The sequence below is a fragment of the Haliotis rufescens genome, unplaced genomic scaffold (genome assembly GCF_023055435.1).
Source record: "Haliotis rufescens isolate VD_foot unplaced genomic scaffold, xgHalRufe1.0.p SCAF_13, whole genome shotgun sequence".
NCBI lineage: Eukaryota > Metazoa > Mollusca > Gastropoda > Lepetellida > Haliotidae > Haliotis > Haliotis rufescens.
The window spans coordinates 20,967,842-20,984,060 of record NW_025963813.1 but is presented as its reverse complement, the minus strand read 5'-3'; the positions used below and the strand labels follow the sequence as shown (position 1 = coordinate 20,984,060).

Sequence of the window (16,219 nt, the reverse complement as noted above, 5' to 3'; positions counted from 1 at the left end):
CTATGTGTTAAATCTTATGATTTTATTGAGTAGCAGTTAAAGATCGCTAGGAGGGTTCTTCTTACGGTAACTCTACATGGAACTTTATGTTTAGGAGATGTCTTGCACTTGACGGGTGTTTTCCCAAGAGAGAAGTGATATCATTACATTATGTTGTGGCACTTGGCCCTGTGCACAGTGCGCAGATCACATATCAGGCAAAGTTAAGCAACGTTGGTCGCAGATTAGTGACCGTGTTCGGCAGCTGGACTTTTGAGAGTGTATAGGGCTTCAGTCATGAAGTGCATGTGATGTCTCCTTAGCAAGGGACTTTGTTTGAAATATGCTTCTATTCACCAAGCAGTGAATGGGTACCCAGTAGGATGAGATGGTAATGTAACTGTTCAACTTCTTGGACCTCACATGCTGCTTGGGTTGTATACTTCCAAGGGAGTTTAGAAAGAAAGTCGAGTGCACACTGGTCCATGGACCAATCTCATTAAAATCAGACCTTAGTTCTCGCCACTGCTTAACAAAGATCTGAGGACATCCCATTACGTCAGACCAACCTTGCTCAAACTTTGACCGACCAATGGAATGACTGACAACAAGTCGACATTAGCCAATCAGAAGGCAGCTCATGTTTTACGGCATTAATTTCAAATTGGCGACTTCACTTCGAAACATATTTTGACAGGTTCTCGATAAAAAAATTGAAACCTGAACAAAAGAACATTCTTGAATAGCTACTATAATAGATGGTCTTGATTGTATGGATTCAGTCGTTAAACCTGTAACTATCATTCGGAATACCCCATGTTAAAGTTATCGAGGTTGCATGATTAGAAATCACATTCTGACTGTCACTTTCACGATGTGGTAAGCGACGCTCTGATTGGTCGGATGAAAGGTCGTTCTGACGTAACCCCAAATGGGATGTCCTCAGATCTGTGTTTAGGGGTAGCGAGAACTAAGATCTGATTTTAATGAGATTGGTCCATGGACCAGGGTTATAATGATGTTAGTGCTTTGAGCATGCTTCAACAGATAGACTATAGCGCTTTACAAATATCCATTAATTGTTATTTATTATTATGCCTTTTGGTTCCTCTTTGTGTTAGCTTGAGCCAAGGTACTTCCATCTGATTGATGTTGTAGAAGACATGCAAGGCATGTGGTAAAGCGGCAGCTTTTGTTTCACTTGCAAACACTTTTCAGTGTGAATACTGTATACAGAATTTCATATGACCACCCGTCACCGGTCATAGACATAAAATTTCAATTTGGCAGATGTTTTTTATAAGTAGTCAGACTTTTGACTGATAGAAACTCTAAACTAGGTGTTTCATAATTTAATAATTCAAAAGTAAATATACATGATTAGTCCCTGGATTATCGATTCAAAAATCGTTAATGAAATTCTGAACAGCCTGTGTCTTTGCATCAAACTTTCTGTAACATAGGGAAACGCTGGCAGGAGCTATAGTGACTTTGTCAAGCATATATCTTATCACAACGTTCATTGTCCAGATTATATATACAGTGTATTAACCCAATCATGAAGGGTGTTGCATTGATTTGTTGTTATGGTATATCCACCATTTTTATTGATTTGTAAGCACTAGCCTAAGCAGTGTTTGTGTTTTGTGTATTCGACTTACCGTCCCTCCGTCTTTCTGTCCTTCCATCCTTCTGTCCTTCCATCCGTCACATTTCGTTTCCGGAGCTGATCTTGAAAACCGTACCATATTTCTTCACCAAACATGGCACATAGATAGGTCGAGTGGTGAACTGGTGCCTTTTGATAGTTTGTGATTTAAAAAAATAAATATTTTTGAGTTTCCATTGCAACGACTTTGATTTAGACTGAAAATGCGATAGTCCTCGTTTCCAGAGCAGATCTTGTAAACCATACTATATTTCTTCACCAAACTTAGCACATAGATAGGTCTAGTGGTGAACTGGTGCCTTTTGATAGCTTGGGATTTTAAAAAGAAATATTTTTCGAGTTTCCATGGCAACGACTTTGACTTAGACTGAAAATGGCTGTAGTCCTGGTTTCCGGAGCAGATTTTGAAAACCGTACCATATTTATTCTCCAAACTTGGCACATAATGTCATCTCGCAGTATTGAATAAATTTCCTTTCTTGTTGGTTAGTTCTGCATTGCATGTGTGTATGTTCCTCCAAAAGTGTCATGGACACGGTTGTTGCAATCACTTACTAACTTTAGGCAGAAACACAACTCATTACAAATACAACAGTGTAACTGATCTTAAACCTACTCAACTGTATAAACACTGCCTCCTATCCTGTATATATTCTTGTCAACCATACTCTGTAGTTCACTTGCTTGACGCCCATTTCTGGTGTCCCCCGCCGTGATATTGCTGGAATATTGCTAAAAGCGGCGTAAAACCATACTCACTCACTTGCTTGATATCGGTGTTAGAACCTACACCGAAACCATTGATCCTAATTGTAATAAAGAAGTTGTTTGACCATATGTCTCATCCTTACTCATTACAAATACGGTTACATATTCTATCATAAAATTCAAATGAAGTTACTTATTGAATACTTAGCAATCAGTCCTTATCATTTTATGCAGAAAATATTTAATATCAGTGTCTTTTTTGGTGTTGTAGGCTGTTAATTACATATGCAGGTGAGTCACAAGGCAGTGGCTCTGTTTTTATTATTTCATGAGCAACACAATGTCTATTGTTGTAGTACCAAGGGGCCAGAAGGTTCAATACCACATCCTGATTGGCACACCTGGCACTGTGATGGACTGGTCTATTAAGATGAAGGTGTTGGATCTGAGGAAAATCCAGGTGTTTGTGTTGGATGAGGCCGACGTGATGATAGCAACACAGGGTCACCAGGACCAGTCTCTCAGAATACAGAGGTCAGAGTCAATGTTCTTAGTGTGCTTGAGAAGATATAGCACTTTAACTGCCTCAAATAAGATGAAATATATCCTACATTAATATGGTTGTATTAAATCATTATCTGATTAAGTTTATCTGTAAATAGAAAAAGAATATAAAGAGTATACAATTTATGCACACAATGTGTCATTGGTAGTGGTCGGAGAAGGAGTAACTTGATCCAAGAACTCACAATGTGTCATTGGTTGTGGTCGGAGAAGTAGTAGCTTGATCCAAGAACTCACAATGTGTCATTGGTAGTGGTTGGACAAGTAGTAACTTGATCCAAGAACTCAAAATGTGTCATTGGTTGTGGTCGGAGAAGTAGTAACTTGATCCAAGAACTCACAATGTGTCATTGGTAGTGGTCGGAGAAGTGGTAACTTGATCCAAGAATTCACAATGTGTCATTGGTAGTGGTTGAGGAAGTAGTAACTTGATCCAAGAAATCACAATGTGTCATTGGTAGTGGTCGGAGAAGTGGTAACTTGATCCAAGAATTCACAATGTGTCATTGGTAGTGGTCGGAGAAGTAATAATAATGTGTCATTGGTAGTGGTTGAGGAAGTAGTAACTTGATCCAAGAAATCACAATATGTCATTGGTAGTGGTCGGAGAAGTAATAACAATGTGTCATTGGTAGTGGTTGGAAAAGGAGTAACTTGATCCAAGAACTTGCAATGTGTCATTGGTAGTGGACGGAGAAGTAGTAACTTGATCCAAGAATTCACAATGTGTAATTGGTAGTGGTCGGAGAAGTAGTAACTTGATCCAAGAATTCACAATATGTCATTGGTAGTGGTCGGAGAAGTAATAACAATGTGTCATTAGTAATGGTTGGAAAAGGAGTAACTTGATCCAAGAACTCACAATAGTCATTGTCATTGGTAGTGGTTGAAGAAGTAATAACAATGTGTCATTGGTAGTGGTCAGAGAAGTAATAACAATGTGTCATTGGTAGTGGTTGAAGAAGTAGTAACTTGATCCAAGAACTTGCAATGTGTCATTGGTAGTGGACGGAGAAGTAGTAACTTGATCCAAGAATGCACAATGTGTCATTGGTAGTGGTTGGACAAGTAGTAACTTGATCCAAGAACTCACAATGTGTCATTGGTTGTGGTCGGAGAAGGAGTAACTTGATCCAATAACTCTTAATGTGTCATTGGTAGTGGTCGGAGAAGTAGTAACTTGATCCAAGAACTCTTAATGTGTCATTGGTAGTGGTTGGACAAGTAGTAACTTGATCCAAGAACTCACAATGTGTCATTGGTTGTGGTTGGAGAAGGAGTAACTTGATCCAATAACTCTTAATGTGTCATTGGTAGTGGTCGGAGAAGTAGTAACTTGATCCAAGAATGCACAATGTGTCATTGGTAGTGGTCGGAGAAGGAGTAACTTGATCCAAGAATGCACAATGTGTCATTGGTAGTGGTCGGAGAAGGAGTAACTTGATCCAATAACTCTTAATGTGTCATTGGTAGTGGTCCGAGAAGTAGTAACTTGATCCAAGAATGCACAATGTGTCATTGGTAGTGGTCGGAGAAGGAGTAACTTGATCCAAGAATGCACAATGTGTCATTGGTAGTGGTCGGAGAAGGAGTAACTTGATCCAATAACTCTTAATGTGTCATTGGTAGTGGTCGGAGAAGGAGTAACTTGATCCAAGAATTCACAATGTGTCATTGGTAGTGGTCGGAGAAGGAGTAACTTGATCCAATAACTCTTAATGTGTCATTGGTAGTGGTCGGAGAAGTAGCAGCTTGATCCAAGAATGCACAATGTGTCATTGGTAGTTGTCGGAGAAGGAGTAACTTGATCCAAGAATGCACAATGTGTCATTGGTAGTGGTCGGAGAAGGAGTAACTTGATCCAAGAATGCACAATGTGTCATTGGTAGTGGTCAGAGAAGGAGTAACTTGATCCAAGAACTCTTAATGTGTCATTGGTAGTGGTCGGAGAGGTAGTAACAATGTGTCATTGGCCACAAGCATCATGATGACATGTCACTTTAACATACAACTCTGTCTTTCACCAGGAACCTTGGAAGTCAGTGTCAGATGTTGCTGTTTTCGGCAACCTATGATGCAGAAGTAATGAAATTTGCACAAGCTGTCATTCCCAATGACCCTGTTGTGATTCGGCTGCGTCGGGAGGAGGAGAGCTTAGACAACATCAAACAATATTACATTGAGTGCCAAGATGTAGAAGATAAGTTCCAGGCACTGTCCAACATCTATGGTACAATATCTATTGGACAGTCCATGATCTTCTGTCAGGTAATTTAAACCAAGCTGTTTGTTTTAAGTGTGTTGTTGACTCTAGTTGATGCTAGTTAAGATATGGAGTGGCCATTTATCAATTAATCCGCCTGGGAAGCTGTTGGGAAAGGCTATGTTAATACTTAAGAATTGACCTTCACTTTGTGTGAGTTCATTGGAGTATGAACCTTTATGGAGTGAGGGTGAAACTGTATGAATGTCGGAGCTTGCGAGTTTGCGTGTTCATACACTTATGAACGTCAATTTTGCGGTCATGTGACCGAGCTCTTGTACAAAGACGTACATCGTGTAAACGTCAAATTAAAATTTTTTTAAAACTTACCTCCTCCTCTATCTTTGAATATCAACAGCTTTTCTCTTAGGCATATGAAATGTAGGAGACGTAGTGGGACCAAGCTGTAAGTGTTGGGTTGACATTGTTGTCTTGGCTCCTAAAAGTAACAGATGTTCTTGTCATCCGGATCCATGACTCGTACTCTTGTAAATGCTAAATGTGAAAAGGACTCGTTTATTTGTCCTAACCCTGATATGATAGTATTAAATGTCTATCTTTCGTCTTTGACCATAACACAGTGAAAACTGTTCGACTGAATGCACCCATAGACTATTCCCGCTCCCTTGATCATCCTCATCTTTCTGATCACCACCTGTGACCATCTGTCACCCATTGGAATCCTTCACAGATGATTACTTTCTGGTGTTTCACCATTGTTCTTTTGATGCTTTGATTAAATTATTTTCAATGACCATTTCTTCCTTCTCCTCACATTGATCGCCTGTGTGGGGGGATTCATACCTTGTGTATGTTTCTTTCACTCATATACATGCCTGTCAATCTGTGATTGTGTTTTCATTGTTAATTCCAATGATTTCTTGCATGCCCACCTGCTATGTGGATTTTTGTTGTTTTTCCAATGTAATTTTCATTTCCTTTTCTGAATGTGCTGCCACCATGGCCATCACTACTTCATCCCCAAGAGTTGGAGCTTCTAGCTGTACATGGACAACTTTGACTTTATCACTCTCTATGTCTACCACGTACGTTTCCTACCATCTCTATGTCTCCTACAGAAACGCCTGGCTTTTTCCTGGGATGCAGTTTCCACAGCATCGAGTCAAAAACGAGCACCTGGGTTTCCACTTTCATTTTTCCTTCCTTCCCTGCACCTGGTACAGCTTCATCATTGGATGTCATTTCCCGTCCACCTTGTATGATACCTACTGCTTCCACTGTACCTGGTGCATGCCTACTACTTTTTGAACTTGCTGGTTTTTTTGGCTTTGCCTCCTTCTTTGCTTCTTCCTGTGGCGTCACCTGCTGGTGCCATTATGTCTAGTTCCTCATCTGCTTCTCCATCATAGCGATCTTTAGGTTCAGTTGGCATGACTACAAGGGCCATGGCAGCAAGGTTTGGATGTCATCACCGTACCATCACAAAACTGAACGAGCAATTTCAGAAGACGGGACGTACCAGAGACCAACCACGCCCAGGACAAAAATGTGTCAGGGAAGACCGACAGATAGTGAGGGCACATCTACGTGATCGAACACTTCTGGCATCCAGAACAGCAGCTACCATCGTAGGTTGACAAGGAGTTTTCAGCCACGATACTGATTCATGTCGCTGGTTTACATGCCCATCTTTACATAGGACTGATTCTGACCCTTAGGCACTGAAATGCACGTCTACAGTGGTTGCTGAGGCAGAGACAATGGTTACTTCAACGCTGGCATGGTGTTCTCTTCTCTGATGAATTCAGATTTCACCTCAGGAATGCTGATGGACGTATACGGGTATTGTGTTTTCAGCACAGCTCCATGTATACCTAGGTCATGTTATTCCAGTTTACTACAGGAATGCCATTTTAAGACGTCGCATTGTCCCCTGTTTCCGTCAACACCAAGAGCTGCATACTTTCCAACAAGACGCCAGAACACATACAGTACGTGCTTCCACGTACCTGTAATGCCATGGCCTGCGTTATCTTCCGATCCATAGTCCATGGAGCACTTGTGGGACTACCTTGTACAGCCGATTGCACGTCAACCTCTAATAGCCAATGTTAGAGAGCTGGCACTTATCCTGCAACGTTAGTGTCATTGGATACAACAAGCTGTTATCCATGATACTGTCCATGAGAAGGCGTTGACTGGTATGCATTGTAACCAGGGGTGGTCATACCTGGTACTGACTTTGTCTTTTGACCCCTTTGTGTGTTCCATTTCCTCTACATTAAAATTGTGTACTTTCCAATTACACTTGTCATTACTAATGTGGAACTGAGTTATCTGTGTGTGATTGTAGTACATACCCAACACCAGGGGTCCGGAAACTGTCATATGCGCCAGACATGTCCGATTGGGAATCTCAAATGTCCGGTTTAAAATATTGCTTACCGGACATTTAAATTTTTCTATCCGGACATTCTTAAATTTTGACCGGACATGATCTGACATGACAGTTTCTGTCTGCAGTTGTAACACAATGAAGATTATCTACACTGACAAGCTTTGTTTGTTTTGATTGCTGTAAATACATCGTACCTACATGATAGTCCAAGCGGTCAATCACTGTAATAGGCAATAAACTGAGTTGACACTGATTAATCGAGGATTAATTACTGAGAACATCTTGTTAATTTGAGTGAAAGGTGTTTACAACTGTACATAAATACCTTGCATCATCGATGTACCTCATCCCTAAACTAAACACATCAAAATTCGCGGATGATGGAGCCCTCTGGATCCGCACTAAAAGCATTAAAATGGCCCAAAATTTACTCCAAAAATCTCTAAATAAAATACAACAATGGGCTGACAAATGGGGCTTCTCCCTTAACTCAGAAAAAACAACAGGAATAGTATTCAAACATAAAAACATGAAACCCGCCTCCCAATCCTCCAGCTAAACAATCAAACAATCAAATTTCAAAAACAAACCAAATTCTTAGGACTTATTTTCGATGAACATCTCTCCTGGGATGCTCACATACAAAACCTAACAACTAAATGCAGTAAAGACCTAAACACGCTAAGATGCCTAACTGGCTCTAACTGGAGAGCCTCCAAAGAGACCCTCTCTCTACATATCACTAATTAGATCAAAACTAGACTACGGCTGCGCCATATACAACACCCTAAACAACTCTCTATCTAAAAAACTTGACCCAATACAATATCAGGCTCTCAAACAAATTACACCCACCCAACATGGCACCTCCTACACTTCACTTCATGCCTTAACAGGAGAAATGCCACTAAGTCTACGCAGGGAACAGCTAAGCTTAAATTTCTGGGCCGCGTCCCAATCAAACCCTCTCATCCAAAACTTACTAAACCAAAATATCAGCCCCAAATACCAAGCTCTAGCTCGTAAACACCCCTTACTTACCCCAATATCCCAAAGATAACAAACTACCTAAATGAACACCAAATTAAAAATCTTAAACAAAACTGCAAATAATCAAATATCTTCACCCCTAAACTTAAAATACCCAAAATAGACACAACACTAGCTAGCTAAATAAATAAACAAACCGACCCAAACATAGCTAAAACCACCACACTAGCATACATACACAGAAATTGGCCAAATTGGTGTCACATTTACACGGACGGATCTTCAGATCCGACCTCCAAACACACAGGTTTCGGAGTCCATACCACACAACCTAGTCTGTCTTACAGACCCTGATACAAATATATATCAAATACAGCCCATGCAAGTCTATAATGTTTGGCAAGTCTAGATCGCTGCAGTATCTAAATGAAGAGAGTCACTGGGCTCCTTTTTATTATATTTTTATTAAGATAACTGAACAACTGTTTTTTTTTTATGTAGGATATGTTCATTTCAGAGAGAGTCACTGGGCTCCTTTTTATCATATTTTTATTAAGATAACTGAACAACTGTTTTTTTTATATAGGATATGTTCATTTCAGAGACTAGATTTTAGTCTACACACAACCAACTAAACCACAAAATCCATCCGACTCCCAAACAACCAATCAAAATTCACGGCAGAACTAACAGGCATGGCCTCAGCCCTCCATAATCAAGAATCCAAAAACCACCAAAAAATCCTAATACTTACAGACTCCCTAAGTGGACTGCAAGCCCTCCAAAACAAAAATACCAAAAACCGACCTAAATTAATAAATCAAATACTTAAAAGCTCCAACGACCTAACTAAGGCAGGCAAACAAATAACATTCTTATGGATCCCCACCCACGTAGGAATATACGGTACTGAAAACGCCGATAAAGCAGCTAAACTATCCCTCAAAATCCCAGAAATAAGCTTAAACTTACTCATCTCAAATTCATAAATTAAAAGTGTAAACAAGCAAAAAACCACCAAAAAATGGCATAACCTATATCTAAACTCAAATAGCCAAATAAAAAAGTACTCAGCAAACCAAAAATTCACAATCCATCAAAAAAAATCGACAGAGTAATCACTAAACTCCAAACAGGACACACCAACCTAAATAACTACCTAAAAAAAATTAAAAAAACACACTACAGGTAACTGCCCACACTGCAAACAACTAGAAACCCCAGAACACTCACTCATCCACTGCACACACTACCTTACACATCGAACCGCATTACAAACCACCCTCAATCTAAACAAGGCTCTCACTCTAGAAGCAATATTAAACCCACAAAATAAACAAGAAAACTTCAAGGCCTTAGGCGTATTCTTAATCAAAACGGAACTAATAAAATGCATCTAAAAACAAAATAATCTACCAAATCAAAATCACATAAACAAACAAACATCCACCATACCCAGCTCCCTTAGTTCTCCTCCCCAACCCCATCTGCATCTATTCCAAATCTCAAAATTCCCAAATTTTATATAAGCAACCCCTAAAGCCTCCTCTTGGGTTGCGTACACCACTTTCGCCCGTGTGCGAAATACGCATCAGTCGGAAAGCGCACGTTAAATCTCTATAGTAAGTAAGTAAGTAAGTAAGTAAGATGTACCTCATTATCCTCAAAATGCTATGATATGTAACTTCAGACAAGAAGCGAAAGCGTGACAGCCAGTCGACCAATGCAGATTAGTCGAGCGGATCTGCCAAACCCTCAAAGTCTGTACGATCATTTTGTAAGTCGTGGCTAACGACTTTCACTTGGTTGACATACAATTAGGATTTCCCGATTTTATTGCTTTCAGTAGCTAGTCGTATATTGAATCTTGATTGACCGCCATTTTGCTTTCTGTGACGATCGATATCAAATTTTTTTATGGTCAATAATTAAGTACAGATGAAAAAAGTATTCAAATAACTATTGCTATAGTAGTATAGGTAATAGGGGTTCTGGCTCACTTCCACTGGAGCCGGATTCATATACCTATACTGCTACTACAGATGGAATTTTTTATGCCAAAATGATTATGCGATTCAACGATAGTCATGAGATTGGTCCTAGCTCACCAATACCTGGGGCCAATCATTGCTTCTATTAGTATAAAAATGATGATGTGATTCAACGAAAGTCGTTTTAAAAGAAATATCAATATTAATTAATAATGAATAAAATTTACTATAGCCCACGAGGATATTGGAAAGGTGTAGGAGCAATAAAAAAATTAGCTACCGCGGCTAAGGTATCTAAAGATGTGGCCAAGGATTGGTTAAAGAAACAAGCGATGTGGCAGATATATTTACCGGCACCGCGTTATATACCGAGGAAGAAGTTTTTTTACGACGAATGAAGTTCATCAGGCTGACCTCTTGTTTCTTCCCCACGATAAGGTAAAACGCAAAACGTATAAATACACTTTAACGGTAGTGGATGTGGCTAGTCGATACAAAGAGGCTGAGCCATTAATCTCGAAAGAATCAACAGAGGTAGCTAATGCACTGAGTCGCATATATAAACGCGGACCGCTAAAATGGCCTAAGCTATTTCAAGTAGATCCCGGTCGCGAGTTTATGGGATCGGTAACTAAACTGTTAACAAAGCATGATGTCGAAATCGTCCGTGGTGAAAGAGAGGCCCACCGCAGTCAAGCTATCGTCGAAAGATTTAACAGGACATTAGCGGAACGTTTGTTTGGCTATCAGTATGGGATCGAAATGAAATCCGAGCGATTGAGATCAACCGAATGGGTGACACGATTATCAGCCGTTGTATCAGCGCTGAATAATGAAGTGACGAGATTAATAGGGAAGAAACCATCCGATGCTATTAAAATGAAATCCGTGACTTCCGAATCTTCAGCACCGAGGAGAGGCAAAGAACGAAAACTTCCGGATAGAGTAAGGGTAAGATATTTTATACCAGGCCGGTGAACTCGAAGGAGGCCTACGTCGCGCAACCAATCCCATATGGTCCCTTAAGACGTATAACATTAGTCGATTGGTTACGAAAGAAGGAGAGCCTATTCTTCAAATACCGAGTTATTCATGAGCTTATACAGATTCTTTTCGAAATCGCTGGTAGCTATCTTTCTTAAATCTGTGTTCAACCTTATATAGGGCTCCATCCAAGGGCTTTGATCAAACTTTAGAACTCTGTGTATTTTCTTAAGTTTCATACCTAACGATAGATACAACTGGAGATTTCTGTAGTGAACTATATATTTTGTTTTATCCATCAAATTTGGTACGAGTTTTTCTACGTTAGCTAACCTACTATTACCCATCAAGGAGCGTTGATATTCCGACATCCAATCTTTATTAACCATTAATCTTTCGGGAGCTAGCGGATAACTGTTATGATCTTTATGTAACGAACTTGGATATTCCAAGTCAACTTCTAGTATGTACCCTTTATTCACTTCGATATTATGGATATTATTCACATTAATATCATCGACCCATTCAAAACCACCCATGTAAGGTTGACTCATAGCCCATCCGGACAAATTGTTAGCGTCGAGATATAATATGTGGGTGTCGGGTTTACTGGGATCGTATCCTTCCACTAATTTATTATTAGCCTTAGAATACCTTTTAGCTGCCATCGATATACCACCTCTTAATCCTTTCTCAATAAACAAGTGCATATCGTAATCTGTGAGTAGTTTTAGTTCTACGCCGGTCTTCTTCAACAATGCATCCCACGATAGTCCGGGACTGGAATAGTACCATGCCGGGTCCAAGCCATATTGTTTGAAACACGTCTTTCTAAATATCTCGAATATATCGGCGAGTAACAGTACATTGGTTTTTAAGTACAGATCGTGATAATCGCCTAAATTCTTACAACCTAATTTATCCCAGACCGTCAGAGCGTGTTCATAATCGGCATCTGTTATTCTAGATTCTGTTAAGTTACTATAGAATGATTCGAGGCGTGGTAATTCAGTTTCTTTGAATCTAGACCAATCATCCATATATTCGTAAGGATATACACCTTTTCTCAGCAACAAATGACGTGTTATCTTATCGGTATATTTATTTGTTATCGCAAAGTCATCTGGATTGTTTGCATTAGCTAAATTGTCCAGGGAAGATAACAGAAACTGTACGGAGTCTATGAATCTAAGCCCATTACTTTGCTTTGTTCTAGATTTCCCATCCTTGTCCCTATAATGTATAGGTTTAGTCAACGAGAACGATATGTATTTTTCCATATTGTTAGGAATGCACGTTAAACCACCGTCGGTCTTCGAGATAGCTTGCATAATGAGATGTGAATCGTATCCCCTAAGGTTATGAAACACAACGGGGATGGGTATTGTTTGAGAGTTCATTTTTAGTTTCAAGTTACACTCGTTATGAGCGGCTCCCCGATAATTACCCGTGACGTGGCAATGATCTCTTACGGAATCCCCATCCAGGGGTTTATTACAAACGTGACAACTCGTTGACTTCTTATGGGCCCTCCAATTATTGCTCGTCATACGCATGGGTTTCTTACATGATAATTTTTCCCTGATTATTCTCTCTTCATTTTGTAGATATTCTAGGAACTTTCCCGCTGCATCGGGACCTCTGTAAATCACGGGCGGGTTTGTTTTCCCATCATACCTTACAACTATATATCCAAACCCACAAGGAATTTTTTCTTGAGTTTTGTACGTAAAACTACTATCTTGATTATTATCTTGATTATTTTCTATGGGTTTGATAAGCGCTTCGAAGTCGGCGTAAATGACGTACGGTACTGGCATTTGATTACAATAATGTTCAAATTTTAATATATTTTTTCCTTCTTTAGGCATATCGATCCTAATAGCATTCTGTCCAACACCTCTACAGTCTTCTTTATGCGCTTCTAATAGATCTTGTCTGCTGTACCCATGCAGGCATCTTTCGCAGAAATATTTCTTTCCCTTATATTTAGTTTGATCGTATTATTGCTTGTTTAAACTCTTTATCCACGTATAATGATATTTACCATCTTTTTGGATCAGAAATGAATTGATTCTGGGGATATTTTCCGGAGCGGAGCTTATCCTGTGTACAACAATTCCTTTAGAATGTCCGAAAACATTTATAGCTAAATTATTTTGCTTTTCCACCTTATCAATTTGTGATATTGGTGTAGGTTCGTCTATACCATCGAAGTTGAGTCCATCGTTTTGGGGATAGCTAGAAGGTCTATCCGGATTTTTGTCTACGGGGAACAATGCAGATCTTATCATCATTCTTAAACAGTCATCGGATTTATTTTTTACGTTAATTATGGCTTTTTTCTTCTTATAATACGGAGGTAAATCTATATAAGATCCACCTTTGAAAGGCATATAATTTGCTATATCTAAATATAAACTATCAATTTTATCCACACCCCAACCAGAACCTCTATTAGTCCAGCGTTCTAAAGTTTCCTGTATCCTCTGAATTGATGTATCTAATGATGAGTTTATAGTATCGGATTCGGTTATAACTTCTTGATTGCTACGGAAATATGGTTCGGTATATTCGGTGCTAACGTCTGTGTTACTTTTACTCAATGTCATTTTAATCGTCAGCTGGTATTTTATACTATGTAAATCATCTAACTCCTCGTTAATTTTACTCCATATGATGGGCTTAATATCGTTAACATCCATGTTGGAATTAATATCCATCTTCCAACCTCTTAGATATTTACCAACGCCGGCGGATGTGGGTACAAATATTAATTCTTGATGTTGATTATCATTATCATTATTATGTTGATTATCATCATTATTAGGTTGAATATCATCATTATCAATAGGTTGATTATTATCTAGTTAAGCGATCAATTCAGCTCTTCTCATTCGAGAATAACCTCTCAGCCCACTGTTTCTCGCTCGAACTTTGAGTTCTCTAACAGTCTGGGGTCTGTTGTATTCCAAACCGAGTAAATCCATCAATTCAGCTTTTCTCATACGAGAATATCCACGCAGTCCACTTTGCTTTGCCATAGCTTTTAATTCTCTGACAAAAAACATTGTGGTTGAATGGTATATGCAAAATGAGACAAATGTCTAATTGGTTGTTTTCATATATCTAAATACGTATTCTCCCCAACCTATTCCTCTCATTGATGTAATCTCTCTTCCTAGCATAAATAATCTGGTTCCTGACCCTATCTGCACCGTGTTCCTTACATAAACAATAACGACCTTTGACCCCTATCCCGCATACAGAACACGTATAGTTAATGTTTCCGCGCCTGATGTAATAATTGTGTATGCCGCAGTAAAAAAAATCAACACAGCGTCGGTTACAAAGGGTAGTCTTTCCCATGAGTGTAAACTTGCAGTTATTCATGGTATATACATCTATCATATCATTTGTCTAAATGCAAATCACAGCTACACTGTGAGATATTGATTATGCTATTTATAGATCGCTCTAAACTAGGTCATGGTTTATGCATAGCCACAGCTGTCACTCTGACTTATGCATGGTATAGCTGAAAATCAATAGAGAAGTCAATCCAATAATAATAAATGTGACCTCTCGGTTTTTTTGTTCCTCTGACGGCGTATAAAACTGACTCATTGTTGGTCTTGGTATTGGGTCTAGTTTTTTCCCATAAACGAGGAAGTATTCGTGCATGGCAGATTCGACATCCTTAAACATTTGAATTGAATGTCCTTCCTTAATCAGTTGTTCATGAATAAAGTCTAATCTCTTCATTCTCTGCTGTGTATATTGTAACTGGGCTGCTTGGTATTGTTCTAAAGCTTTGTTATGTCGTTTACGCTCCTCTTCAACTTCTTTAGCGTTTGATTCCCTCATACTGGAAAATAAATAATTACTCCCCGAAAAAGCTAGAGCATTAACAACAGCTCCACCGACCATCATCGCAATTGTTGCCATATTCAAATCTTTATATGAATATAAATATTCAAATGTTTAATTACTTCATTATGTCTTCCGGGATAAGTCCTTGTTTGATGAGCATATCCTTCGTTGCCATAGCTAATCCAATATCCAGAACCATCATTGGTATGTCATATCCATTAAAATCTAGCTTGGGAGGTGTGGCTTTAGTAATCATTTTAGCCATACGAGCATAGCCAATGGCCAAGCCGGTGACCACCGCTGAATGATACGTCGCGTTTACCAACATTTTACCGTCTGTAGCTGGAGTAGTCATGCTTCTTATAGCATTATATGAGGACTAACCTCTAATTGAACTTGTTGTTGCGGCGGGGGTGACGTTTTCTCTTCTCCGGACTTATATAAGAACCATACAGCCGCTATACCAGCAACTCCTACTAGTGCCCATGTTTTAATCGGATTAATATTTGAATTATTTATTAATTTTGCTTTCCTCGCCAGCCCTCCATTTCTTCCTGCGGCTATTTTTAAAGGATTCTTTGTCACTCTGGGTTGTTTTTTTGTTTTCTCATTCACTGGTGGTGGTTCCTCATTCACTTGTTGTTCCGCAATCTGTTGTGTGTTCACAATCTGTGGTTCCTCGTTCACAATCTGTGGTGTCACCTGTTGTGATTGTGTTTCCGCAATCTGTTGTGTCTCCATTTATATTATTAAGTGGGCACGTATGTTTAAATTGACAATACCTAGCCGTTATTAAAGCTGTGGTGAACGGAGCTAAGAACATTCCGAATCTATGATAA

The 16,219-nt window shown here is 39.2% G+C and overlaps 1 protein-coding gene across 1 annotated transcript in view; it reads left to right on the top strand.

The window, feature by feature from the left end:
• The window catches only part of LOC124132285 (ATP-dependent RNA helicase DDX19A-like), a 99,670-nt gene that overhangs the window by 62,323 nt on the left and 21,128 nt on the right, over window positions 1-16,219 (top strand). The window contains exons 8-9 of the mRNA XM_046496137.2: window positions 2,713-2,890; window positions 4,948-5,188. Of these exons, the coding sequence (XP_046352093.1) occupies window positions 2,713-2,890; window positions 4,948-5,188 (419 nt within the window). The remainder of the gene's footprint in view (window positions 1-2,712; window positions 2,891-4,947; window positions 5,189-16,219) is intronic.